The sequence below is a fragment of the Hibiscus syriacus genome, unplaced genomic scaffold, assembly GCF_006381635.1.
Source record: "Hibiscus syriacus cultivar Baekdansim isolate YM2019G1 unplaced genomic scaffold, ASM638163v2 tig00112000_pilon, whole genome shotgun sequence".
Taxonomy (NCBI): Eukaryota; Viridiplantae; Streptophyta; class Magnoliopsida; order Malvales; family Malvaceae; genus Hibiscus; species Hibiscus syriacus.
In genome coordinates, this window is record NW_024063235.1 from 2,655,216 (window position 1) to 2,682,268 (window position 27,053).

General features: G+C 34.5%; 1 protein-coding gene and 1 long non-coding RNA gene across 2 annotated transcripts; one reads left to right on the plus strand and one right to left on the minus strand.

Annotated features, from left to right (window-relative positions):
* Positions 1-1,872: 1,872 nt before the first annotated feature.
* On the plus strand, positions 1,873-19,921 carry LOC120174144 (dynamin-2B-like). Its single transcript, XM_039181105.1, has 22 exons — positions 1,873-2,164; positions 2,740-2,790; positions 2,877-2,997; positions 3,411-3,503; positions 4,198-4,259; positions 4,458-4,575; positions 4,749-5,082; positions 6,261-6,408; positions 6,931-7,032; positions 7,135-7,254; positions 7,674-7,757; positions 7,877-8,004; positions 8,093-8,177; positions 15,430-15,568; positions 16,322-16,398; positions 16,756-16,812; positions 17,746-17,887; positions 18,021-18,175; positions 18,481-18,594; positions 18,681-18,748; positions 18,943-19,118; positions 19,447-19,921. Exons 1-22 carry the CDS (start codon positions 2,024-2,026, stop codon positions 19,659-19,661), a joined length of 2,730 nt encoding a protein of 909 aa, XP_039037036.1. The 5' UTR covers positions 1,873-2,023; the 3' UTR covers positions 19,662-19,921.
* On the minus strand, positions 16,405-27,053 carry LOC120174145. Its single transcript, XR_005521131.1, has 3 exons — positions 27,041-27,053; positions 25,252-25,257; positions 16,405-16,535 (listed from the first exon to the last, which is right to left on the minus strand). It is a non-coding gene; the product is annotated as an uncharacterized LOC120174145 (long non-coding RNA).

A 27,053-nucleotide genomic window follows, 5' to 3' on the forward strand; every position in this document is an offset into this window, starting at 1 on the left:
GAGTTGTTCACGAATTTATCGAGTAGAGTTAAACTTTGCTTGACTCAGCTCGTTAAGGTCTCGAGTCGAGTTTAAATTCGAGTTAAACTAACTCGAGTTGAGTATTTATCAAATTTTGACCGAGTTGAATTCAAACTATACGTGAGATGCTCAACTCGTTGACCACTCCTGTTGATGTGAGTTGGTCTTTTCTTTCTCAAATTTATTTACACAGCGTAAGTTAGTTGGAAAAATAGTGAACGGATTAAAAAAATGACTTACCAAAAAATAATACGTCATTTTATAATGACTATCGTATTTTTCCGATGACTTGTAATTAGTTGTACATCGATTAATCTATTTTACTTAAATTAAATATTAAAAAATAAGATTTTTTTAAATCAATTATAATAAAACAAACGTATCTTAATTTAATTTGTAGATTACATTTATAGTAAAGTTATTTATATTATTAGATATTATGATTGATTATTAAAAATCATTATTTGTCTGTAATTAATATTTTAAAAATAAAAATTAAATATATGCCATTTATTAAAGCATTGTCACTAATATGTTGAATAATAAGGTGATGTTTGTTTTTACTGTGTAAGGTCTGCAAAGTTCTTATGTCTGCGCCGCGCAGACTACGTGCAGACATTGGGCTTCGCAGACCGTTTGTTTTTTAAAAGACAGAAGCTCTTCTAACGTCTGCGCGTGGTCTGTGCGGCGCAGACGTAGTCTTATGTATGCAGACGTCTTCTAACCTCTTCAAAGAGGTTTTATATTTAATTTTATATTATATTATATTTGATTTTAATTTTAATATTAATTTTTTAAATAAATTAAATATTATTTTTTAATATTATATTATAGATATTAATTTTACTAATTTTTTAAATAAATTAAATATTATTTTTTAATATTATAGTATAGATATTTAATTTTATATCAAATAAATTATTTTATATATTATTAAAATGTTATATTTATTTTAATTATTTTGATTTAAGTTTAAATATAATATTTTTTGGATTTGTTATTTTTAAATTATATTTAAACTTTTGATACAAAATGTAAGTATTTAAACCACATTGCTTAATAAAAAATGATTTCATTGTTTGATAATTAAGATTTTAAATATAAAAAATTATAAATTATGTTTTTAAAACTTTAAAATATAATCACAATTAAATAAAAAATAATCATAAAATAATTTGATAAATTAGAAAACATTTTCTAAAAATAGCATATAATTATAAAAATAAATTATAAATATATATTTAAAAAAATTAAAAATATTACATAATTGCATTTTTAAAAAAATCATATAATTTAATGATCATTTATAAGTTTTATTCTATAAAACTTATAAAACTAATAATACATGTGATTATGTGAGACTTATAATAGAATTAATAAGGTAATGTTTGTTTTTCTAAAAAAATTATTATTGTAGTTGTATGAATTATTTAAATTTCAGTATTGTAAAACTAAAATTATTTAAATTTCAGTATTGCAAAACTCTTTTAAGTTTAAAAAATCAGTTTATTTATATTTCAGTTTATTTTAGCAATATGCAGACGTTAAAAAATAAATAGTTTTCTCCTTACATACTGCAGACTTTTGATCTATCTCTTCTGCTGTAAATATCTACAGAAATGATCCACATACTACATATATTTTACCTATGTAAAAACAAACAATAATACCTAAACGTAATTGCATGCTTGGATCTTCAAAGAAATGAGGTAAAATATAAAAAAGGTACTCCTTTTGTTTTATTTTACCCCACGGTTGAAATGGGGAATAGAAAAGGAGTTGAAATGGAAAAATCAGTTCAAAACTTTAAAATCAAAAGAGAGAGAAGAGCCATTGGACGCTACACCTTTCCTCTCTTTTTTTTCAAATCTCTGAATTATCTGATAGGTCTACACGTACACACATCTTGATTTCGCTTGGATCTATCGTCGTCGACCGCCCTTCTTTCTACTCCGGTTTTTCTTGCCACCGATTCAAACAAACAGATCTTCGATTTTAAGAGATGGAGGCGGTCGAGGAGTTGTATGAGCTCTCAGATTCCATGAGGCAAGCGGCGGCGTTGCTTGCCGACGAAGATGTTGACGAAAATTCGAGTTCCAAGAGGTCTTCTACTTTCCTCAACGTTGTTGCTGTCGGCAATGTTGTAAGTTGTTAATTTTTCAAGTAATCTTTTGATTTGCTATTTTTATTCATATATTTTCATCTTATTAATCTGCTTAGTGTGAGCTGTTTGTCTTTATTTGCTGTATGTGTAGATTGAATTGAGCTTTACACATCGTTGTGTGTTTCAGTTTAAGCCTTTTCTGTCCGTTGTATGCTGGCAGAGTAGATCCTTGGATTTTGGGGGTTTTGTGGCTTTTTTATTTCCATGGGATTGGATTTTTTTTCTGATTTCTATTTACTAAGTTTTCTGGGGAATCCAAGCAATAGAGAAGCAATCCTTGGCGGATTTGACCTTTTCTCTTAAGTTCGGGAGGGTGGTGAGTAGGAAAACGCACCATTGCTTTGTTAAAGAAACTTTAATGTCTTACATGGTCAACGGAATTTGAGTTACAGTATTCTCATTCTAAACGACATTATTTGCAAGTATTACATATGATACTAGGAATTTTAATGTAACATTGTGGTATCGCCTTCCTTTTAATTTGTGCATATTGATATGTTGCCCTGATTTTTTTTTTCTTCCAACTTTTTTTGGCGGTTGAAAAAATTGCTTAGGGAGCTGGGAAATCTGCAGTTTTAAACAGTTTAATTGGGCACCCTATTCTGGTAAGTTGGCTTGCTCGAGTTTCTTTTCCTTGGATATCAGTTTTGTTGCTGGTTGAACTGAAAAAAAATTATTTTTTCTCACCCAGCCAACTGGTGAAAATGGTGCCACCAGGGCTCCTATTAGCATTGATTTACAGAAGGATGGTTCTTTAAGTAGCAAATCAATTATTCTGCAAATTGACAACAAATCTCAACAAGTTTCTGCAAGTTAGTATCTGTATTCGAGGCTCACAATTTTACAATTACATAAGTATTTTCTTTTGAGTTACGGTAAATGGTAATATATTGTGGCTCATACTAGAAACACCTTCCTAGGACCCTCATGATATCAGTAACCTTCCCAGGTGCCTTAGAATTGCTGTTGAAGTGGTTGAGTCCGGAAGAATACATCTTGGAAGGGTTTGTTGATGTTTGGCATGTATTAGATATTTGTATCTGAAACCAATATGCAATTGGTAAATAGGCTAGAACATGAATCTAGAGATTCAGAGCCATAGTAAACCTGAAACCTGGTTGATTGTCATACCATGTAACTGTTTCATGTCTGACAAGCGTGGATTGTTTATGGTTAACTTGTTTGAAACCTATTCTATCACATTGCTTGATTTTTTGTTCTGTAGGTGCATTGCGGCATTCTTTACAAGATAGGCTGAGTAAGAGTTCCTCAGGAAAGAGCCGAGATGAGATTTATCTTAAACTGCGGACAAGTACAGGTTGGCGCTTTACGTTATAGATTATTTTTAAATTTTCCTGGTCTTAAGATAAGTTTAAGAAGTTTGTCTTGTTAATTGATATACACATGGAATGATTTGATTTTCAAGATTGCTCACAAGTATTAATGCTGGTATAATGAAATTATCTTTTAAATGTGTTGAGGTTTTTATATGAAGTTCAAGATGATGAGTGGGCATCTATATATGATAAAATTGGATGGAATAATTTATTTTGTATATTTATAACAATGCTCTTCATGCATGAGAGATACATTAGAAATGTTAACATTCTTCACAAATTGAGTTAAGATCTATTTGAACAATCCTGTGAATTGTTTTGAGTTTCAATTCAAGTCTTGCAAAATGGCTAAATGCCTTCGACACGAGACTGTCTGGGGTTTAGCTCTCTTAAGTGGAGAAAACATTTTACAACAGAAGGGCCCTAAATTATGATAGAAATGCTGAATTTTGATCTCTAATGGGGGAGGAGAGTTAACTCTGTTAAGCCATAAGCTACAATTTTCTTCCATTAGAAGGTTGTTGACGATGACTACTTTAAGTCTAACTTTCTGATGCTTGTGAGAATTTCCATTTAGTTGGTTCATTTGATTCCATGCTACCTGTACATATACCGGATTACTTTATTGTTTGGTACAATGCTTTACTTTTATCTGACACGACTTTTATTCCTCAGCACCTCCCTTGAAATTAATTGACTTGCCTGGACTTGATCAACGGGTTATGGATGAATCAGTGGTAAGTGTTGGTTAATGATTTAAGACCATTCCGTTTACAGGTGTTGGTAGCTTAGTGTTCTATTTTAGTTTTGGTGGATACTCTTTGTTCTTTTGATGGGTGTTCTTTTATCCGCAGTTTATAGGTATTTGGCATGAGTTGCTATATTATGGGAAATGTGTATTTAATAACAAACTTTGTGTGATGACTTTTGTGTAGGTTAGTGATTATGCTGAGCGTAATGATTCCATTTTATTAGTTATTGTTCCTGCGGCCCAAGCACCTGAAATTGCTTCATCACGAGCACTCCGCCTTGCCAAAGAGTATGATGGAGAAGGTAAAGGAACATTGTTTGTAGTTTTATTTACTTATTTTTCTTGAGTAAAGGTTGAATTAGTTCATTGTGTGAACAATTTTTCCTCTCTTCTCCTTGAGTTGTGTTCCAGCTACCTTTATTCTTCCAGAGATTGTCTTTAGTGATCAAACAGCCAGTTTTCATGTTGATGATAGGTACTAGAACAATTGGTGTAATTACCAAAATAGATCAAGCTGCCTCTGAGCAAAAAGCCCTTGCTGCTGTTCAGGCTCTCCTGTTAAATCAGGGACCACCTAAGACGGCTGATATCCCATGGGTTGCTTTAATTGGTCAATCGGTTTCAATAGCTTCTGCACAGTCTGGGTCAGAAAACTCTTTGGAAACAGCATGGAGAGCAGAGAGTGAAAGCCTCAAATCCATACTAACTGGAGCTCCTCAGAGCAAGCTAGGAAGAATAGCTTTGGTTGATGCTCTTGCACAGCAGATTCGTAAGCGCATGAAAGTCCGGCTTCCAAACCTCCTCTCTGGGTACATATTCTCTGTTTGCTTTCATGCATCTGTATAGTCTTTTATGCCACCGAAATGCTGTAAATGGATTCTGCCAGTCTTTTTTTGGTTTTTACTTCTCTAAAACAAGCATCTCTTGTAAGGCTTAATCAGTAATTCTTTATGGAAATTTATTGAGCAAATATTCATTTCTAAGTTGATTAGGTCTTGTGAATTTCCTCCATTGGATATGTATTGTATGTTTAGAAGTTACTCATGACCAAAGTTCTATACAGTAGTCTCAGATCAGCGAACATATTTAGACCCTAAGGTTGTGGATATATTGATGCAAATAGACAAAAATAGCATATAAAAAATGGCAGGTATTTCATCATAATCTCCATCAAAAATTATTAGAACATACTTGCTCTGTCCCATTAAAGTTGTCCCTTTAGTGTTTTAAAATTGTACCTTTGAAAAAATCAGCAACTTTTACTAGGTACATTTCCCTTTCTACCCTTTTTTTAGTTTCCCAATAAAATAAAATTTAACTTTTCTAGGATAAAATTGTCATTTTAATTATTTTACGACACATCTCTTACACAAACTTTTTCTTCCTAAAACTACGTGAAAAGTCAACAATGGACAATAGAAATGGGACTGAGGGAGTATAAAATTACAATACTATGTCTATTGGGTGTATAAATCATATCATATGAGATTACACTACAAAGCATCCTCCTTTCTAAGTTATAGTTATTTGTAACCTCATTTATCATGATTAGAATAATTTGCTAGTCGTATTATAGAATATTTTTTACATTTTACTTGTCCTTGATATTTTTGGGATATATTTATTAATACACGAATGTATGGCAACAATTAATTGTCAAAGATGCTATGATAAAATAATATTTTAGGTTTTCTAAGTATATCAGTGAAATCTTTGATATTTTCTCGAGTATCTTCCATAAAAGAATATTGGACTATAAATTGCTTTCTATGGATACATCACATAGCATGAACCATACTTTTATCGAGTAACATGAATGAATCTCTGTGTCATGATGTTCAGAATGCCATAAATGAAATTGATTGGTATCGAAAAGGGCAACTTATTGTAGAGGCATATTATCAATATTCTCTCTTCCAAGTATGGAATCGTTTTTTATCTCAATTTACTCTACTTTCTTATCCCTTACACCTTTGTGCCAATACAGGTTACAAGGAAAGTCCCAAATTGTTCAGGATGAATTAGTAAGGCTTGGTGAGCAGATGGTTGAGAGTGCTGAGGGTACAAGGGCAATTGCATTGGAACTTTGTCGTGAATTTGAGGATAAATTTCTGCAACACATTGCAACTGGTGAGGTGAGTCATAAATTTGCTAAAATTGCATTATTGAAGAAAAATAACTGCCACAGGAAGACAGCATAGTATGGGTTGTCATTACTGGGAGTGTGTAGAGCTTCTTTGTAAATCTTCCTGGAGAAATATTAAGGGTTCCCGATATTGAATATTGAATAGTATAATTCCTGTTTATTAAGGTAGAGCCTGACCATATGTATAATAAGCTTTCTAAAATAAGGATCTGTTGTTGCAGTTTCTGTTATGTGCGTGGAAAATTGTCATGTACTAGTGATTTAGAACCCATACTACCTTTATCATCTGTCATGCTTTACGCTACTCTATGCCATTCATTTTTGGGCAAGCAAATTTTGCTAGTGGGTGCCAATGTTTAATTTGCTCAAATATAACCATTAAAAGAGCTTTTTGAACTAGCCAGGCCCTTGTTTTATTTTGTCTTTTCCCGTCTCAATTCTCCACATCCAGAAAATTCATGAAGTTTCTTGTTTCAAACATGCCAACCGAAATAAGGATCTTTTCATGCAGGGTTCTGGCTGGAAAATTGTTGCTAGCTTTGAGGGAAATTTTCCGAACAGGATCAAGCAGCTTCCAATAGACAGACATTTTGATCTCAATAATGTCAAACGGGCATGTTCTCTCCCAGTTTTCTGTTAATTCTTTATTTATTCAGTATCTTCTGTTGCTTTTCAGGAATTTTCATACTCTCTGACTATGTGTCTATTTTGTCAGATTGTGTTAGAAGCTGATGGTTACCAACCATATTTGATATCTCCTGAAAAGGGTTTGAGATCTCTAATTAAAGGGGTGTTGGAGCTGGCTAAAGAACCAGCACGTCTTTGTGTTGATGAGGTAAGTGTCATGTTAGTGTTCTTCCTTCAATATCTGTTTTGCCTTGAAATTGGAAATTTTGGTCACTTTTAATGATTTATGTGTTATATAAAAAGCTCACTTTTTCCCTTCTAATGGATAATGTAGTATTTGATTTGTACCTATTGTGTTGGCTTAGAATCTTTTGACATTGTGCAAGTTGTTCTGTACCCTTCTTTAATGTTGCTGCACTACTGTGTGGTTGTACTTTGTGCTCTTCAATTATAGAATTGCTCTACTTTTTCTTGTGCATTGAGTTATTTCTTTCCTTCCATTCTCCACTTCCAAAGAAACATTATCAATTATTTTAATCTGAGCTCTTTTAGCTCATTATTTGCCGATTTTAGCTTTATATGTGTTTCTATATTGATTTCTGTGTGGGTTCTTTGTATACTAAACAGGTACACCGTGTCCTAATAGATATAGTTTCTGCTGCTGCAAATGCTACACCTGGTTTGGGAAGGTACCCTCCATTTAAGAGAGAGGTATTATATTTTAAAATTGTGTGCTTTCTTATATATACCTTGTCTATTGAATTTAAACTTTACTGGTTTAGAACTGTTTTGCCCCTTTCGTGTGTCTTAGCTTTTTTCCTTTTTTGTAGGTTGTGGCCATTGCAAGTTCTGCCTTGGATGGGTTTAAAAATGAAGCCAAAAAAATGGTTGTTGCTCTTGTTGATATGGAGCGAGCTTTTGTACCGCCACAGCACTTTATTCGATTGGTGCAAAGGAGGTATTTAACACCAGTTTTCCTACTTACATACTTTCCGGTATTTTCAACTAACTTTCTCTATGGCGTCAATTCATTTTATTTACTTTAGGATGGAAAGACAGCGTCGGGAGGAGGAGATGAAGAATAGGTCCTCAAAGAAAGGACATGAAGCTGAGCAGGCGGTACTGAATAGGGTAGGTTATTTCTTGAATGCTTTTGTTTTTGAAGATTGGAGCAGATGGACATCTGTAGCTATGTTACTTCTCAATTCTCATTTGTTTTAAAGTACAAGTGTCCAACAAATATCTGAAGGACATGTACGCGTGTCCAAAATATAACCAAAAACTTTGAAACAATTGATGCGCCTTATCTCACACTCCTTGCTGCATAATTTCTAATTTACTTCATTTTCATGCATTGAATTGTTCACTTTCAACTAGGGTAGGTTCTTTCTTGAATTCTTTTGTTTTCGGAGATTGGAGCAGATGGACATCTGTAGCTATGTTACTTCTCAATTTTTTTTAATTACAAGTGTCCAACAAATATTTGAAGGACATGTATATGTGTCCAAAATATAACCAGAAACTTTGAAACAATCGATGCACCTTATCTCACACTCCTAGCTGCATAATTTCTTTTTTTTTTGATAGGAATAGGAAGCCTCGTTAAAAACCTCCCTCATAGTTGACCCTTTCCTAATAGAAAGGATCAAGTAGTGGAGGGAGGAAAAGAGTGCCTCATTTTATTACCAAACCAGATTACATAAGACTTAACAATACAGCAGATGCTTTTACATTAGACTTAACAACTTCTGCTACTTCAAGAACCTACAGCCATAGGAAAATGAACTATAACTAAAACATACAATCAACCGATCCCCTGCTTTGCTAAACTATCTGCCTCCCCATTACAAGACCTTGGAATTAACCTAATTAAAACCACCTTTTCAGAAAGGATCAACAGAATTTCTCTAACAAGAGGCAACATGAAAACTGGTGCCAAAGACGGGGTGTGAATCCACTCCACTGCTGACTTACAATCACTCTCAACAACCAATCTACTAGCAGCAGACCATCTTGAAGCTAGAAAAATTTCGATGCCTCTTTTAATAGCCTTTAACTCTGCAACTGGTGGGGGACCTTGACCAATATTCTCTGAAAAAGTCAAAAGAGTGCAGCAATTCCAGTCCCTTAAAATGCCTCCAATACCTCCAATCGAGTCATTTAACCTAACAGCTCCATCAACATTCATCTTTAAGAAATCAACAGGTGGAGGAAGCCAGCCAATAACAGAATAATCTTTAGGTTTAGGAACAGAAATACCATCAGCAAGTGATGGATCCCCAATTAGCAGATCTTCCTGAATAGGGAATTTAGGATACTTGGCTAGGAACCATTTAGATAACCTAAATCTCACAAGGAAAAAGAGAGACAACCTATCAAGGTTTAAACCTTCAAACACAATCGCATTCCTTGCTTTCCAAATAGACCAAAAAACGACTCCCGGGATAAACTTCCAAATCAATGAATTCAACCTCAAACTCCCCCACGAATTAAGGAAGGAGGGTCCTGTGGTAGCACAATAGACAAGTCCCAGAAGCTTGCCAGTTTATTCCATAGTTCCCAAACTACAAAACACGAAATGAATAAGTGTTGCACAGATTCCTCATGTTCCTTGCAAAAAGGACAGAGTATATCTTCTTCTAAGGACATTCCTCTTTTAACTAACTCCATTTTAACTGCAACCTTCTGATGAGCTAACTGCCATAGGAAAACTTCTACACGAGGCGGAGACAAACCCAACCACACCCCTTTTGACCACAAATCAATACCCCCAACTTCCTTACCAAGAGCTTTCCTGCACGATTTCACTGAGAATAACCCATCACCACTTGCTGACCAAGAGAGAAAATCTTCAACCGAATCAGTGAGTTTTATTTCCTTTAATTTCATCATCAGATCCAACCATTGTTCCAATTCCCAATCAAACAAATTCCTCCTAGTAATAATGTTCCACTGCCAACCATTCAACTCAAAGCTTCCAAAATCAGCAACCCTACCCCATTTGTTAGTTGAGAGTGCAAAAATTCTAGGGAAAAGAATTTTTAAAGGAACCCCATCCACCCATGGATCAGTCCAAAAAGATATGGACTTACCATTGCCTACTTGCAACTTCGAAAAAGATCTAAGACACTCACCCACCAAATCATTCTTCAAAAAATTATTAGCAATACTTCTCAAATTCCAAGAAGATTTTGGAGAAATGACCTTACTAATAGACATAGTATTACTACTAATATTATGCTTACTACATAGCACTCTTTTCCAGATGGAATCCTTTTCATTTGCGAACTTCCACACCCATTTCCCCAATAATGCCCGATTAGAAAGATTCAAGTCAAGAACCCCAAGGCCACCACTGTTCATTGGTTTGCAAACTGTATCCCAACTAACCCAGTGGATCTTCCTTTTTTCCGCACTGTAACCCCATAAAAATCTGGCCATTAAGGAGTTTAATTTATTCCCAACTTTGCAAGGCATTTTAAAGAAAGATAGGAAAAATGTTGGCAGGGAAGTCAACACTGACTTTAATAGAACTGTCCTGCCAGCCAAGGACAGAGAAGAAGCTTTCCACCCAGCTAGTTTTGAATTGAAATTTTTAAGGACAGGATCCCATAAAGCTTCAGAATTCTTCTTAGCACCGATTGGAAGACCCAAATAATCTGCGGGAAAACGATCAACAGAACAGCCCACTTCCACTGCCCAGTCTGATAAAATATCCTCATCAACGTTTACACCATACAGTTTACTCTTCTTTAAGTTTAGATGCAACCCCGCCATTATACTGAAAATCCTCAACACCCTTTTGACATTTTTAATCTGAGTAAGTGAAGCTTGGCAAAAAATGATGAGATCGTCGGCAAATTGAAGATGAGATAACCGAAGTGATTCTGCAGAATTCCCAATCACAAAACCTTGGAAAAGTCCTTTGTCAACTGCTTTGTCTAGCATCAAATGCAACAACTCACCTACAATATTAAATAGGAGCGGAGAGAGACTACAACCTTGTCTTAGTCCTTTAGCCATAGTAAACTCTTCCGAAGGGGAACCGTTCACCAGAACCGAAACCGAAGCAGAAGAGATACACTGTGAGATCCACGAACACCATCTAATACCAAAGCCCATCTCCTTCATTGCTCTGTTCAAAATCCGCCATTCAACAGAATCATATGCTCTGCGAAAGTCAACTTTGAAAACAACCCCTTGTAGACCTTGTTTTCTCCAATAATCGATCCCTTCATTTGCAACAAATGCACAATCCAACAATTGTCTCCCTGGTATAAACACAAACTGGAAAGGGCTAATAATGTCACCAACACAGCTGCTAAGTCTCTTGGATAGAACTTTTGATAGGATCTTATACAAACTTCCTACAAGGCTAATTGGTCGATAGTCTTCAACACTTTCCGGATTTAAAATTTTCGGAATTAGGGTAATAAAGGCGTGATTTACTCCATGCTCCCACATCCTTCCGAAATAAAAATCGTTAAAAAATTCCAGTACTTGCTCCTTTAAATCTGGCCAGCATTTCTTGAAGAAACCCATTGTAAAGCCATCCGGACCAGGAGATTTAGAACTGTCCGAGGATGTTATAGCTTGCCAAACTTCCTGTTCTGAAAACTTCTCCTCTATTTTTGTAGATTGTTCCCTTGACAGTTTAGAAAAATCCAGAAATAAGTTCTCCACTTCCATTGTAGAAATGTAATTAAAAGCTGTCTTAAAAAAATCAGAAATGTGGGTCTTGATCAGAGACGGGTCTGAAACTACAGTCCCATTAATCTTCAGACTAGTAATTGCATTTCTCCTGTTTCTGTTTAGTGCACACAAGTGGAAAAATCTAGTATTTCTGTCCCCACCTTTGATCCATCTTGTTCTTGCTCTTTGAAACCAAACACTTTCTTCAATCCTGTACAACCTCCAGAGATTCGATCTAGACTGCTTCACCTGTTCCCACTCTTGCGGAGAAAGATTACTACCTTGTGCCTTTAATTCTAACTCATTAATTCGCCCTTCTAAAGTTTCGATAGAGTCTGAAATCCCATTAAATTTCCTGCTTGACCAGTTTCTGATTGACTTTTTAGTTCCCTGTAAAATACTGAGGATACCCCTTCAATTATTCCTTTCCATCAAGTCAACCATTGAAGATTTAACCAAATCCTCGAAGCCTTCTTCCTCTAGTAAATAATTGTAAAATCTGAATGGTTTAGGACCCCAGTCTACATACGAATCCTCCAATGACACCGGATTATGATCTGATATGGACCTAGGCAGTAGCCTTTGAACTACGTCGGACAGCAGGTCAAAAATTACCAGAAATTAAGAACCTGTCAAGCCTAACCCAGGTTGATTCTTCCTTGTTGTTACACCAAGTAAAAGTTCCTCCCACCAACGGAAGATCAATTAGATTAGTTTGCTGCAGAAAATTCCTAAATATATCAACAAAATGCCAATTTTGAGACCTTCCCATCTTCTCAGCCGGATCAAGATACGTATTAAAGTCCCCCCCAATACAAAGTAGATTCGATTGGGCTGAAACAAACTCCAGTAATTCCCTGTAGAATTCATCCTTTTCAGATTCAGTGGAGGGACCATAAATATTCATAATCACACACTCCTCAACAACATTCTTAAACTTCCCAAATATTGCAATGATCCTGCTACTTAAGTAACTACTGGACACTTTAAATTCATTATCATTCCACATTACCAGCAAACCCCCTGCAGACCCAACAGCTGATGAAAAGATACATCCCTCGAGAAGACAACCCCCTACCCTTCTCCTTAGTGCCATAGAACAGTTTTCTAGCTTTGTTTCTTGAATAAGTAGAATGCTCGGCTTATTCTTCCTGACTAATTTAGCTACAGCTCTTGTTTTTTCCTTCTTCCCCAACCCCCTTATGTTCCACGAAATAATATTAATGTTACTCATAAATATAACAAATATCCCAAGAAATTCAACTCAAAAAAGCACAATAGCACACCCCCTTATTTCAGCAATTCCTACTAACCCCCAATCCTTCCTCAAGATCAATAATTTTATCTAAAAACACCTTCTTGCCTTCTTTAAATGAGATCCCCAGCAACTTACTAACCTCCCACGTAGCCACTGCTTCTTCCAAAAACATCGAAAAGGAGGGAGAAGAAACTGTGTGTAAATTAGCCACCTCCAAAGCTTCCCTAGTCAAAATCCTTCTCTGTCGCCTACTCTCTTTCCTTATAACTGCTCGAGACTGACAATCTGATCGAGGCACTACTCTGCTCCCTGAATGTTGGTCCAAGTCTCCTACTACACTTTTAAAAGGACCTCCTTCCTCATCGTCGCTAATTATTCCATCTTCCTCTAAAATTGGGAGCGGTTGGGTGGTCAATAAAGAATTGGAAGCTTTTCTATTATGGTGCAGTACCTCAGCTGGTCGCAACAGCTCTTCTTCTATCTTTGGATCATACCAGAATTTTCTATCTTTTGATCTTCTATATACTCTATTACAAGTTCCTCTATTCCCTCTTCCCACCGGAACACTCGTCAAAGCCAAACTTCTGGACAAATAAACCAACGGACTCCAGCTCCTCTGACCATTAGGAAACGTCCCCTTTCGTACTTCCATTGGTTGAGTTCCAACAGTTTTGATTGAAACATCATCCTTTTCCTCCTCCACTCCTTTTGCGTTCGTAACCTCATTGTCCAAGGCCACTACGTCCTTTATCGATTCTTCATTGGACTTGATCCATTCCCTGTTTAATTGGGGAATAAATCTGCCTTTGGACCCTTCGGCAATCCATTTCAGATTATACGCAGGCCCTGGAGGACACATAATCTTCATGCTTGATTCAGAAATCAAACTGTTACAATCTTGGGCTTGAGAGTCTAGGCCCAATTCTTCCCTTAGACCAAGTCCAACATGCTCCCCAGCAGGATATTTTCCTTTTTCCCGCAAATCTGACAACCCAACGTCTAAAATATTCATATTTGACTTTTTTGGTAAAAGCTGCTCCCCATCCCCCTTTTGCAACCTACTCCTCTGCTCCTGATCATGCCAGTTGTCTTTCTTCAGCATAGAGTCTTCAGAAGACTTAAAATTTTCAACTTGTTCCAAAGTCAGACGGCGGCCGCACTCTTCCTCGGGAAAATGATTTTCACTGTACCCGTAATTTGAATTTTCACCATCAATCCCCCCGGAAAACTCCTCCGGTTTTAAAAATACCGATCCCAGTATGGCTTTGACCTTGAAAGATCTGCCGTAAGACCCTATTGTGACCATTTCAGGGACATCAAACGGACTGGCGACCCTGATCAAAACTCTTGCTGACGATAAATCTGACCTATTCTTTGAAGAATCCAAGATGCCAATGAACTTTCCCCATTTCTGAACAAGTTTCTCCAAGAACTCTACATTCCAGCATAATAACGGTAATCCCATCAATTCCACGAGACAGAACGCCAATGGAACTCCCTCCTCGTTTAGCAATGGCTCCAGCCAATCAAACCCAAAACAGATCTCCTCCTGTTTTCTTGCCCATGTGTCAGAGTAGTCTTCAATCGATTTAAAGGTTACAACACAGGCATTCCATGCGTAGCCCCATCTCGCTATTTTTACCTGAATTCCTTCACTTGCCAAAGCTTTTTGAACAAATTCTTGCTCGAAGGAATGCTTGATTACCCCTGTTAAAGACCTTTTCACCCAAGTCGAATCCTCCGAGGAGATATGCATCTCCCAGACATTCCTTATCCCATTAGCAGCCTTCCTTATCCTTTGACCATCCTCTTTATTGACATTTCCGCAATCCTCTCTATTGGTTGTTTCCACCACCTCTTTGTATGATCTACTGTCCCTCAGGTTTCTCAAAGATCCAGCTTGCTTCTCACCATTTGTTTTCTCCACCCTTATTGGGATTGGCCCATCCCTCGTAGACCTGCCTTCAGTAACTTCTCTATTCCTGTTGTTCTGATATTTTTCTAACCCGACTGAAACTTTTTTCCCATCGATCCAAGTTCCGTTAACACCCTGAATAGCCCTCCTCCTCCCTTCCTCACTTGCAAACTGGACAAACGCGAAAGTGTAATTCTTGTATTTCGGTTTCTGAGTAAAATTTGGAATGAAAATCCTCACAACTTGATCGTAATGCTGAAATATTTCCCTTAATTCACCTCTTGTAACCCTCTTGCTAAGATTATCAACGAAAATCGTCCATTTCTCCCCCACAACAAATTGACCATTCGCTCCTTCTCTCTCTAATTTTTTGACTCTCTCACTCATATCTTTTTTCTTAACCTTTTGGCTGCATAATTTCTAATTTACTTCACTTTCATGCATTGAATTTTTCATGTTATACTGTATTTATATTTATATTCTTTGCTAAGTTTTGCCTTTATATTTTCTTTTCTTAGGCATCAAGTCCTCAACCAAGTAGTCAGCAAACTGGTGGAACATTGAAGACATTAAAGGAGAAATTTGGGCAGTCTGAAAAGGAGGTGCAGGAGGCCCCTGCTTTGAAAACTGCTGGTGCTGATAAAGAAATAACTGCAGGTCTGTTTATTAACTCACTCACTTTATGTTACTTGATTATAACTTAAAACTGAAGTTCTTGGTAATGCTATTTTTTAGCATTGTTTTAATGCTGTGCTCTTGAATACTGTGGTCATTTATAGAAAATTTACATGCAATCTTATATTGTTAGTAGAAGTGTAAATATTAACTTCTGAGGATTGGAACTGCTTTATTCGATTTAATATGCTCACTGTAAGTAAATTGTGTTTGTGATGGTGTACGAAATTTAACCCATTCAGTCGCATTCTAGATTTAAAATTTTGCATTTGTTTAAGTAGTTGAAAAGCACTGCATGGAATGGTGTTTTTATTTCTATTTGTGCAGAATACTCTGAACCCCAGTGGCCTATGTCATTCCCTCCATCATCTTCTTTCTTGTGTGTTATATGTGGAAGCTAACATATGTTTTAACTATCTGAAATATGGGCTTCTGAATAGAATAAAATTTGCCTTCTATAACGATTATAGCTCTCCGTTTTTTTTCACTAATCGTTGATGTGTTTTATTTCTTTATGTTATCTGTTAACTGTTATCTTGAATTATATTTAAAAAATTCCTTAGACGTTGCATTTTGTGGTACACAATGTGTTAAAACTTTCATGGATAATTGCCTTTTCACAATTTTTCCCAACCCTCTGCACTTTTATAATTGTTTAGATGTGGAGGACACTACAGTCTTATTTAGTGTCTCTGACTGTGCTGCGACAATTTTTATTTATTTATTTATCTGCAGGGTTCTTGCTGAAGAAAAGTGCTAAAACTAACGGATGGAGTAGGCGATGGTTTGTTTTGAATGAGAAGACTGGAAAGGTTTGAAATTTTTTCTCATCTTGTTAAGACACTTAGATCTATTTGCAAGTCGAAATGGCACTATACATAGTGTCCCCTGTGCTATAAGCCATTATAAGAACTTTATTGTAATTATATTTTCATGTGGGTAGTATCTCCTTACTAAAGCTTGGTAATAAAAGTTGCTTGATGCTTATAGCTGTACCATTGCCATATGATTTAGAAATGGATCCTGTTTTCCAAAACAGAAAAAGATAATGATGTTATTGATATATGTCATCTGTGCTTGTAAAAATTGTGTGATTGTTATCCAGTGATGCATTATTTTGATAGAAGTTTGTAAATGGTTGAATGGGTTTTGACCTGTCCATTTGTCAGCTTGGCTACACCAAAAAGCAAGAGGAAAAACATTTTCGAGGTGTCATCTTGTTAGAGGTACGAAGACATTTTCTTTACCTTTTGGTTTTGAGGCCACTGTTTTGTATCTGCTAAATGTTTTCACCATTTCAAGTAATGAGCCTGATAAGTGTTTTGGTCTGTTACGTATTTTAGATTACAACTTTGATGTGTAAATAAGTGTATGTATATGCATATTACATTTATTAGTGTTTCAATCATAACAAAACTGGAATGGATATAATGTAAAACTAAAAGTAGTATATGTGGTAAAATTTGATCTCCTTATGGCTTATACATCTAAAAGAATATTTTACATGTATTCTTACTTTGGTATACTATGGTTCTCTATATGACATGTTAAGCATCTTGTTTTTATATTGGATGTATTAAATTTTCAAGTAGATCTTTCTATTACCTCATTGAAGTTTCCGCCCATTGTAAATTTTGGGTAAGGTGTTTGAGGCATCTGTTTTTTTTACAAGAACCTCGACTTTGCCAGAAATCTTATAATTCTGTAATTGGCGTTTGGGAGTCTGCTTATAGGTAAGAATTGAAATTACAAAGTGATATGATATATAGGCTGCTTTAATGATCTCAAAACAAAATATTTGGGGTCTCAGCATTTACACACAACCGTATATGGTTTCTTTTAAAAGGTTGATATGCAGATGTACTTCAAAAGCGTTTTTAACATTTTAGTCTTGGGAGATACTGATGTATTAGGGTCAATTTTAGCAATGATATAGATGGGCTATTCTGCTCTGCTCTTAATTGTATCGAGTTTTCATCTTTTATGCCTAAGGGATCTTCCTGTTACCTGCTGTTGATGTCGTCGAGTTTATTGTGTTTTCTCGACTGTCATTTGCCAGTTATTAGGACTTCACCTGTCTGTGGGCCTGCCAACTTTTGGATTTGCAACTTTTATTATGATTCATGACATAATTTTCCATCTTGATTTGTCCTGTGCAGGAATGCAGCATTGAAGAGGTTCAGGATGAGGAAGAGCCTGCCCCAAAAAGTTCGAAGGATAAAAAGGCCAATGGCCCAGATAAGCAACCTAGTCTTATGTTCAAGATAACTAGCACGGTTCCTTATAAAACTGTTTTGAAAGGTGTGTTTTCCTTCTCTTCCTTCCTTCTATTGAATCATGTTATTTCTTGACCCTCTCCTTTTTGTCTATTATGCTTTCTGTTATCGACAAAATCATTTATTAGAAGATTCTTTGCAACCTGTTTCTCTTGCAGCTCACAGTGCTGTTGTGTTAAAGGCTGAGAGTATGGCTGATAAGGTTGAATGGATGAACAAATTATCAAAAGTTATTCAACCTTCTGTAGGGCCAATGAAAGGTGTGGCTGATGGCGGTCCTGGAATGCGACAGAGTCGTTCAGATGGTTCTCTTGTAAGTTGATTAATCTTATTTCCATTTCTTTTTTTAAGGAAAAAAACTTGGAAAAGATATTTTGTTCTCCCAGCTCAAATATTTGCTTGTTTTCTTTTCCTTGGAAGTTTCGTTTCAAGAATATATTTTAGGACCATCACAGCCTTCTTTTCTGCATTTTATCAGTATATCAAATGTTTGTTATTTCAATGGCTTATGTGATTGTTTATATCTCAGCTATGTTGACTGTATTCATGTCCTCAACCCCCATCCTCTCCTTTACTTTTAGAGTTGCACCTTAAATTCTCCTTCCTTGTCGTGTGCAGGATACAATGGTTCGAAGACCTGTTGATCATGAAGGAGAACTTCGATGGATGTCTCAAGAAGTCCGTGGTTATGTTGAAGCTGTATTGAACAGTTTAGCTGCCAATGTCCCCAAAGTAAGCTTAGTTCTTCAACCCTTAACCCATCTATCCTGGCAGTGGAGTGTGAGAAGGCTTATATCTATTATGTGATGGTTGAGCAGGCTGTTGTCCTTTGCCAAGTAGAGAAAGCTAAGGAAGACATGCTAAATCAGTTATATAGCTCTGTCAGGTTGATTACCCTTCTATTTCTATTTCTTTGTGTCCATGAAACTCTTTCAGGCCTCGCCTTGGGAGCAGATGTGTAATCCTTTTTTGTGGACTCTCGGTTTGCATAATCTGCCATGAAGAGAAATATTGTAATCTTCTTACGTGTTGCTTACATAGAAATCTTTGCTGAATATGAAATGTCGTTCGAATGTGTAGTGCTCAAAGCACGAATAAGATTGAGGAGCTTCTTCAAGAGGATCAAAATGTAAAGCGCAGAAGGGAACGTATCCAAAAGCAGTCATCACTTCTTTCGAAATTGACACGCCAGCTTAGCATACATGACAATCGAGCTGCTGCTGCTTCTGATTGGTCTGATGGTGGGGCTAGTGCAGGTGTGTAAATACTCTTTATTGAAGGCTGAATTTATATTTGTTTGATTTTCAAGTGCCAAGGAGACACTGCTATGCCGTCTGGAGTATCTGCTTGTTGAGACCTCCAAAAAGCTCCATTTCCATATGTTTCTGTTGAGGGCACTGAAATTCTCCATTTCCTGATGCTTTCTTACCATGAACCTCACCAAATATTCACAGTTTCGCATCAAGTACCTGTTTTGATTGAGACTGGCTTCGGGTTGATTGCTATCAACTTCTTTCTGCTCTTTACACCGATAGTCTTTATATTGTGTTGACATCGTAAATCTTTGGATTATCGTGTTTGCAGAAAGTAGTCCAAGAACAAATGGTTCAGCTGGTGATGACTGGAGGTATGCATTTGATGCAGCAGCTGCTAGTGGCCCTGTGGACTACAGGAGGTCCGGGTCTAATGGTCCAGCACAGAACGGTGATGTGAATTCTCGATCGGGGTCCAACAGCCGTCGTACCCCTAACCGTTTGCCACCAGCACCGCCGCCGTCTGGCTCTGGTTACAAATTTTAGTGGCTAGACGAGAGATGGGTGTGTAAATAGGACCTATAGTCGCTGCTGTATTTCAGGTTCAACTGTGGATCGATTATTTTTACTCAAGTTTTGTCATATTGTTTTTTCTTTCTTCTTTGAGGGGGTTATGAGTTTCCCCTTTTTATAGTCCGAATTCCATCCCCGCGGATTTATTTGATTGTATCGACGGTCTCATGAACTGTTCAATGGGTGAAGGATACTGTACTCCTCAATAACATGCTTCGTGTTTGTTTTCCTTTTAGTTCTGTTGATTTGCTACTAAAATAAATTCAATTGCTTCAGATTGCAAAGCAAAGCAAAGCTAGTTATTAACTTTCTTTACGCAAATTTCTAAAATTTTATTTATTATACAAGGTTTTGCCTGTGAGTGTGCATTCGTCATTCGTAATGTTATGATTCTCTAGCTTATAAAATTAATTCAATAAAAATAATTTCAATATGATCTTTGAATTATTTTCCTTTACCTTGCTTCTAGCCTTCTAGGTATGAATTTAAGGGTTTTTTTTTGGCTCAATAGGCAACTCGATTTTGTTTTTGTAAAATAGGACATTAAAAAAATTGTAAAATAGAGCATAGTCATCGTTATTTTGAGATCTACGATATTATTTTATAGTGTTCATTGAATTTGTCACCTTGAGATGACGGATTCCAAAAGATATTATTATTATATTTGAGGTACAATATTTAATTATTTTTTTTAAATTATCTTGAGGTGAAGAGTTTTATTAAAAATATTATTTTTTAATTATAATTATTTATTTTAAATTAAAAATTTTAGAAAAGAAACTCGTCACTTGTAACCTCTAAACCCGACCTACAAGAATTAAGTTGAATATAGAGAGATCATAAACTAAATTTCCCAAAATCTTATCCTAACTTTATTTAAAATACACTGAAAATTTACCCTCGCATTTATAGATTTCAAACACTTAAAATAATTGAAATAAATAAATAATAATGAAAAACATAAATCAAATATTTATTGAATTCAAAATTCAAGTCTTCCAAAATAGAATTTATGTTTAATGTCCCAAAATAATTAAATATAATAAATAATGTCCCAAAATAAATATTAATTAAATGAGCAATACCAAACCCAAGTAAAAATGTCATACTAAATAAAATAAAATTAAGGTAATATCACAACTCTAAGTATTGTTTCTCCTAATCCGGTTATCTAAAAGAGAGAAATTACGATGATGTAAGCTATAAAGCTTAGTGTACCTTTAAAGTGCATCGATCTCAAACAAGACATCACAAATCAACATACAATTTGATTTAACAAAATATTCACAATCCGACTAAATATGCAATGAATGTGCACATAAACACCTTAAAACATTTGAAGAGTAGGTTTCCCAAAACCACTCTAACTACTACGGGTGTTCAAATTTTCGAACTAATTCGGTTAATTCGGTCGGCCACCGAATTAGTTTAGTCGGTTAACAGTTAATAAAATTTTTAGAATTCGGTGAACGGTTAATTCGGTTCGAAATTGGTTAATTAACCGAAATTAAATTTTAAATATATTATATATAACATATGGATTCAGCCCAAACCATTTAAAACTCAATTAATAATTTAAGATCCAATAACTTTTAAACCTAAATCAATATTAATTAATTAAAAAATATATATAAAATTTTTATTTTATAATTATATATCATTTAAATTAATTGTAAACTATTTTTTTGAATTAAAAAATATTAAATATATTATATATAACATATGAGCTCATCCCAAATCATTTAAAACTCAATTAATAATTTAAGATCCAATAACTTTTAAACCTAAATCAATATTAATTAATTAAAAAATGCATATAAAATTTTTATTTTATAATTATATATTATTTAAATTAATTAGAAACTGTTTTTTTTGAATTAAAAAAATATTTAATTATATATAAATTAAAAAATTTTAAAAATTTTCGGTTAATTCGAAACTTAATCAAATTAACCGAAATTTATTCGGTTCGGTTAATATTTTCGAAAAAAGTTCAATTCTATTAATGATTAAAAAAAATTCAGTTAATTCGATTCGGTTGACCACCCAATTAATCGAATGAACAACCAAACTAACTACTAACACAATCAGAGGTGGGATCCACCACAAAAGCAAACCACTAAATCTAAAATGAAATTCACCCGTCGGTTGAAAAATACTGAACTTTTCCTATCAATCCAAACTCAGTATGACATACAAATGACATACATATATGATATCCGATTCGAATAATACATATCCAAATAACACATACTCGAATATTATATACTTCCAAATTTCAATCCGATCCGAATGAGAATATAGCTATATAATTCCAGAGTCCGAACACAAAACATAATCCAAATCCGATAAATATCAAATGTGACATAACATAATTTCCTAAATTTCAACTGTCAAGCCACAACCATCGTATTCGAAATTAATTTTCAATCAACATATTATAAAATAATAATTAATTCAACAATATCACAAAACAATCTTGCTTCCACTTAAATTTAAACAATCAAACAATTATCGCATACAAGATTTAGCGTTAAATAGAAACACACTCAGAACACACCCAGACATTAGCACTTCCCACGATTAAAAATAATTCTCGGTTAGAATTAGGAACCGGGCCGTGGGGTTTGATTCGAACTAAATGGACTGCCGAACAATGATGGTTGCACCTACTGCTGCCCCACGACTGTCGGTGACAAACACCATGGCAGCAGCCATGGCTTGGTGGAACGACAACCTCGGCTGCCCAAAGGAAGCCCAAAACGATCGGAAGGTACTTGGTAGTGGCCACCCATAGCCGAAGAAGGTAAGACACACCCTTACCAAACCGGTGCGACCTTCTTCACACGCGGTCCAACCACTCGACGGCCACAGATGACAGCGATACCACGATCAGTGGCGAGAGAGGTCTCGGTTTAAAGTCTTGAACAGTGACGCACAACGAACTAAGAAAAAAGAGTGGAGGGTCGGGGTCGGACGTTCAACGGTGACTTACCTTTGCACGGAATCGACGAGAATGACGACAAAAATGGATGGTCGGCAGCGGGGATAGAGTGAGTTGGGAGTAGCGGAGCAGTAAAGGGAAACAAAAAGATGAAAAGAAGTTGGGGGCGCTGTTCGTGAAAAAGGGGCAGAGAAAGAATTGAAATCTAATTAAAATTGGTTTAATTACAAAGTTAGTCATCAAACTATCTAGGATTTACGAAATAAGATACAGCTTTTAAAATATTTACATTTCATCACAAAAATCAATATAGGAATTTAGGTTAAAATTTCCCAAATTCTAGGGTTTTAATTTGGGATAAAATTGGGGGTGTTACATAACCTCGACATGACAAGTTCCTTTGGTTTTGAATATATAGATGTTTTATAAATGTTTGAAAAGTAACTGTTTATAGCTGTTGGAACTCGTCATGTGGGTGAGTTGATAGAGTTATATGAGAATCAATTCATGCATTTGTGGAAAGAATATTTTTCAAAATTTTTGAACGATCATTTTGGGTCTGATTACTCTACAGTGATGATTCGGATTCAAGCTTGTCTTCAGATGAGGAGTGGGAAAAGTCAATAAAGTCGATACTTGATCAACATAAGAAGATGAAAATGGAGGAGTAGGAGGAGGAGAAGAATAAAAAGAAGAATGAAGACTTACCAAACCAACACAACAAACGATTTATGGAGAGGAATGAAAAAAAGAAAAATAATAGTATAAAAATTGAGAGGAAAAAGAAGAGGAAAAGTTGTTTATTTTGTTGAAATAATGTTTTAAATATATGTATGAATTTGTGTTTAGTTAAACGTTATTTATGAATATTTTGCAATTATATATGAAAAATTAAAAATAAAGATGGTTATTGATAATGATAAATTATCCAAAACATGTACAACATACAACATGAGAATACAATTACGAAGGTTCTATTAGCCCGGTCGACATTTTGAAAGATGTGGATAGTGTTTCTTGTTATGGCCTTCACCTCTGTAGTCCCTATAGAGCTTTGGTAGACCTTGCTCTTGTTGAGGATCATCTATATTAGTATGAATTCGACTAGATTCAGGATGACACCTCAACTTCATTCGTAATTGTGAATTTGGAAACCATTCTTTAGAAACTGTTGGTGGCCAATAAGAATCATTTGAGAGATACTTAAAGTTACAACTATATATATTGTGCATAGTATACAGGCTATAACAATCATCAACGTACGAGTATCGGTCTACATTAACATGCATACATGCAACAACCTTGTGAGCACATAGGTATCTAAAGGCTTGATATCGACCACAATCATACCATCTTATATTCAGATTATCGATGTATATGGCAGAATTCCCACCTTCATGTGGTTGAACATGTAACACTCATAACCCGTATATGTCTCGAAGTACGAGTTAAAGATGTTATATAAACCTTACAAACATCTATTGAACATAAAGGCCTAAAGTTTTGTTCCATTCTAAAACTTTCATTTGTCCACTTTAAAACTATTTAATTAATCGAGTAAAATCACAAAATAATATTTACGTATATGATTCGGATATTCTAAAGTCGACCATAATAAAATAGTTCTAGTTTACTATTACAGACCATAATAAAGTAAAATCGATAAGCTAAACTAACATATATAATATGAATGCCACTAAAATTCAAAAGTAACATAAAAGTTGTCTTATTGATACTAAGAATACATATAATCTCCCAAATGATGCTCGGGAGGCTCCTCGCTTCACGTTCGATTCTTTATCCAAACCTACGTATGAAAATCATCACGTGCTAAGTAATATTTAGGGAGGCAGTAGCATAGCTAAGGTGAGATAAAATATAAATAAAAAAATTAAAACTTTCAAACCAAACCATTCAAGCCAATTTCCTATTTGAAAACCTGAAAATCACCATCTCATGATTTTGTCAAAATCATGTAAACCAACATCAGATTTAACAAACATTTCATATTCTTTTCATTTGTACATGTTTCAGAACTTTCATTTCATTTCCATATTCTTTTCTTTCATATACTTGTCATAACTTTCACATTTACATTCACATATTTGTCATAACTTTCACATTTACTTTCATAGCCTAATGTATATGTAAGAGAATGCAAGGTACGTGAGTCTATCTTACGAGTATAATGGCAGTCCAACCTTGGTAACTTGCACATTTAGTGCATTTTCATCATATGCACCCTATAGTGCTTTATAACCAGTTTGACACCTTTTATCCTTGACACCTTTTATGCCTGAATTATTTTTATTATATGCACCCCATAGTACTTGATAACCAGTTTAGCACCTTTTATGTCTCGAACCTTTAATGCCTTAATTATTTTTATCATATTCACCCCATAGTGCTATTTAATCGGTTTGGCACCTATCATGCCTGTACAGGTATTGTAGAACACAACAACACCTGTACCATAAATCCAAACTACACCACTTAACATTTTTTTTTGTTTCAACAACATACACTTATATGTTCCATAATGTACCCTATTACTTGTAATGTACTCATCAGATCGATTGATAATCACTCTACTCATGGCACCTATAATGCCAATTGTACCAAATGCTCAACACATATATAAAGGGCCTTTTAACAATTTCATAATCCATTCTTAACCATTTAACATATACCTATATTTTTGGGTAGTTCATACCCAAAATCATCCATTATATTTATCAAAATATTGTATAAAATGCTTTGGGCAGTTCATACGCTAAATAAATTATAAGTCATTTTCAATAAATAAAATAAATAAGTGAGAATGCACTCATCTTTATCTCACTACCAAACCTTTATATGATACTTCCTTACTCGCGTGCTTCCTTCTTATTTCAGGTCGTTTGGATCACTAGATTTATCGTGGTCTAACAACGTCACATATTATCATAATATATTCAAATTATATGTTAGTATCGTACTAACATAATCTAAACTTATTAATATAAAGTATGTAGAAATAAAATCGATACTTAATTGATTTAAAACTAAATCACATTTCCATAATAAATTTCAATTTTTCCCCAAAATACTCATTCGATTCCATAAATATTTATTTTCATTATCAACCCTTCAACTTTTACTAACTTTGTATTCAAGTTACTAATTATGAATTTTTATTAGAATTCATATCAAAATTTTCCATTTAGTTCATAATGATCCTTCATTATTATGATCATTTTACATTAATTACTAAAATTTACATCACTTTAATAAAATACTCAAATCAATATTTTTAACACGCAAAAAATCAACAGACCAATATAAATTTCCAGCATTAAAAATTCCATACCAAAATAATACGATCACATTTGAAAACTCACAATTAAATCCCAACTTTTGAGACTATTTGAATTCCATCACTAAGTTTACCCAAATTTGAACTTTGATCCTAAATCACCTATTTAACTTCAAATTCCAGCATTTCATCATTAAAATTCAACATTGCATACTCTAATTTAAACATTTATACATTAATGTACCACAATTTTTCCCTATTTCTTTCCTTTTGGATGAATACTTTTAAGTTTCCCTAACATGGATTACATTTTGTTTCAAGCATGAATTCATCCTCTAATAACATTTTCACCTATTTTCATCATATGCTAAATGTCATAATTATCATTCTAAGATAATAGATTTGGCTCATTTCAAATAATTAAGATAGCATATAACATAAGAGTATCATAAGATGCATAGTTTACCTCAATTTCATATTATGGCAGGTTACACTACCCTAAAAAATATTATTATGTATTAACCTAGGCACTTAAAAATTAGTCCGTTTGTACCATTAGAAACTATACTTGAATACGAATCTAACCATATAAGAAATTCTTCTAGTTCAACTCGTACAATTTATAGCGAATTTTCAAAGTTGACTTGCAGAAACTGTTTTGAGTAGAATATGCTGCCCTATTTCCCGACTTATCCTCAATTAAATATTTATATATTTTTGTATATATCTTAAAATTAATATCTGTTTGTTTTAAACAAAACTAGGCTGATATAAGAATCCAACGGCATGGAGATCATTCTCTATTCACTTCTGTATAATTTAAGGTGATTTTCTAAACTTACTATTTAAATCATAATTTCTAGACAGCTTTCTCTAATTAACATCCTTAGCTTATTCCATAATTCTATTAGCTTACCAAATGAACACACATATATATAAATTCAAGTTCTTATCACTATTTCCATGCTATCTCAATCAATTCCATAAACCCTAACTGTCACCAAATTCATCTTTAAACAATATTTCCAATTGATTTTAATCATTATTCAAGCTTAGAATTAATCAACAACATCAATAAAATAAAAATAGTCCATCAAATCTTTAAAATCAAACATGTTATTCAACC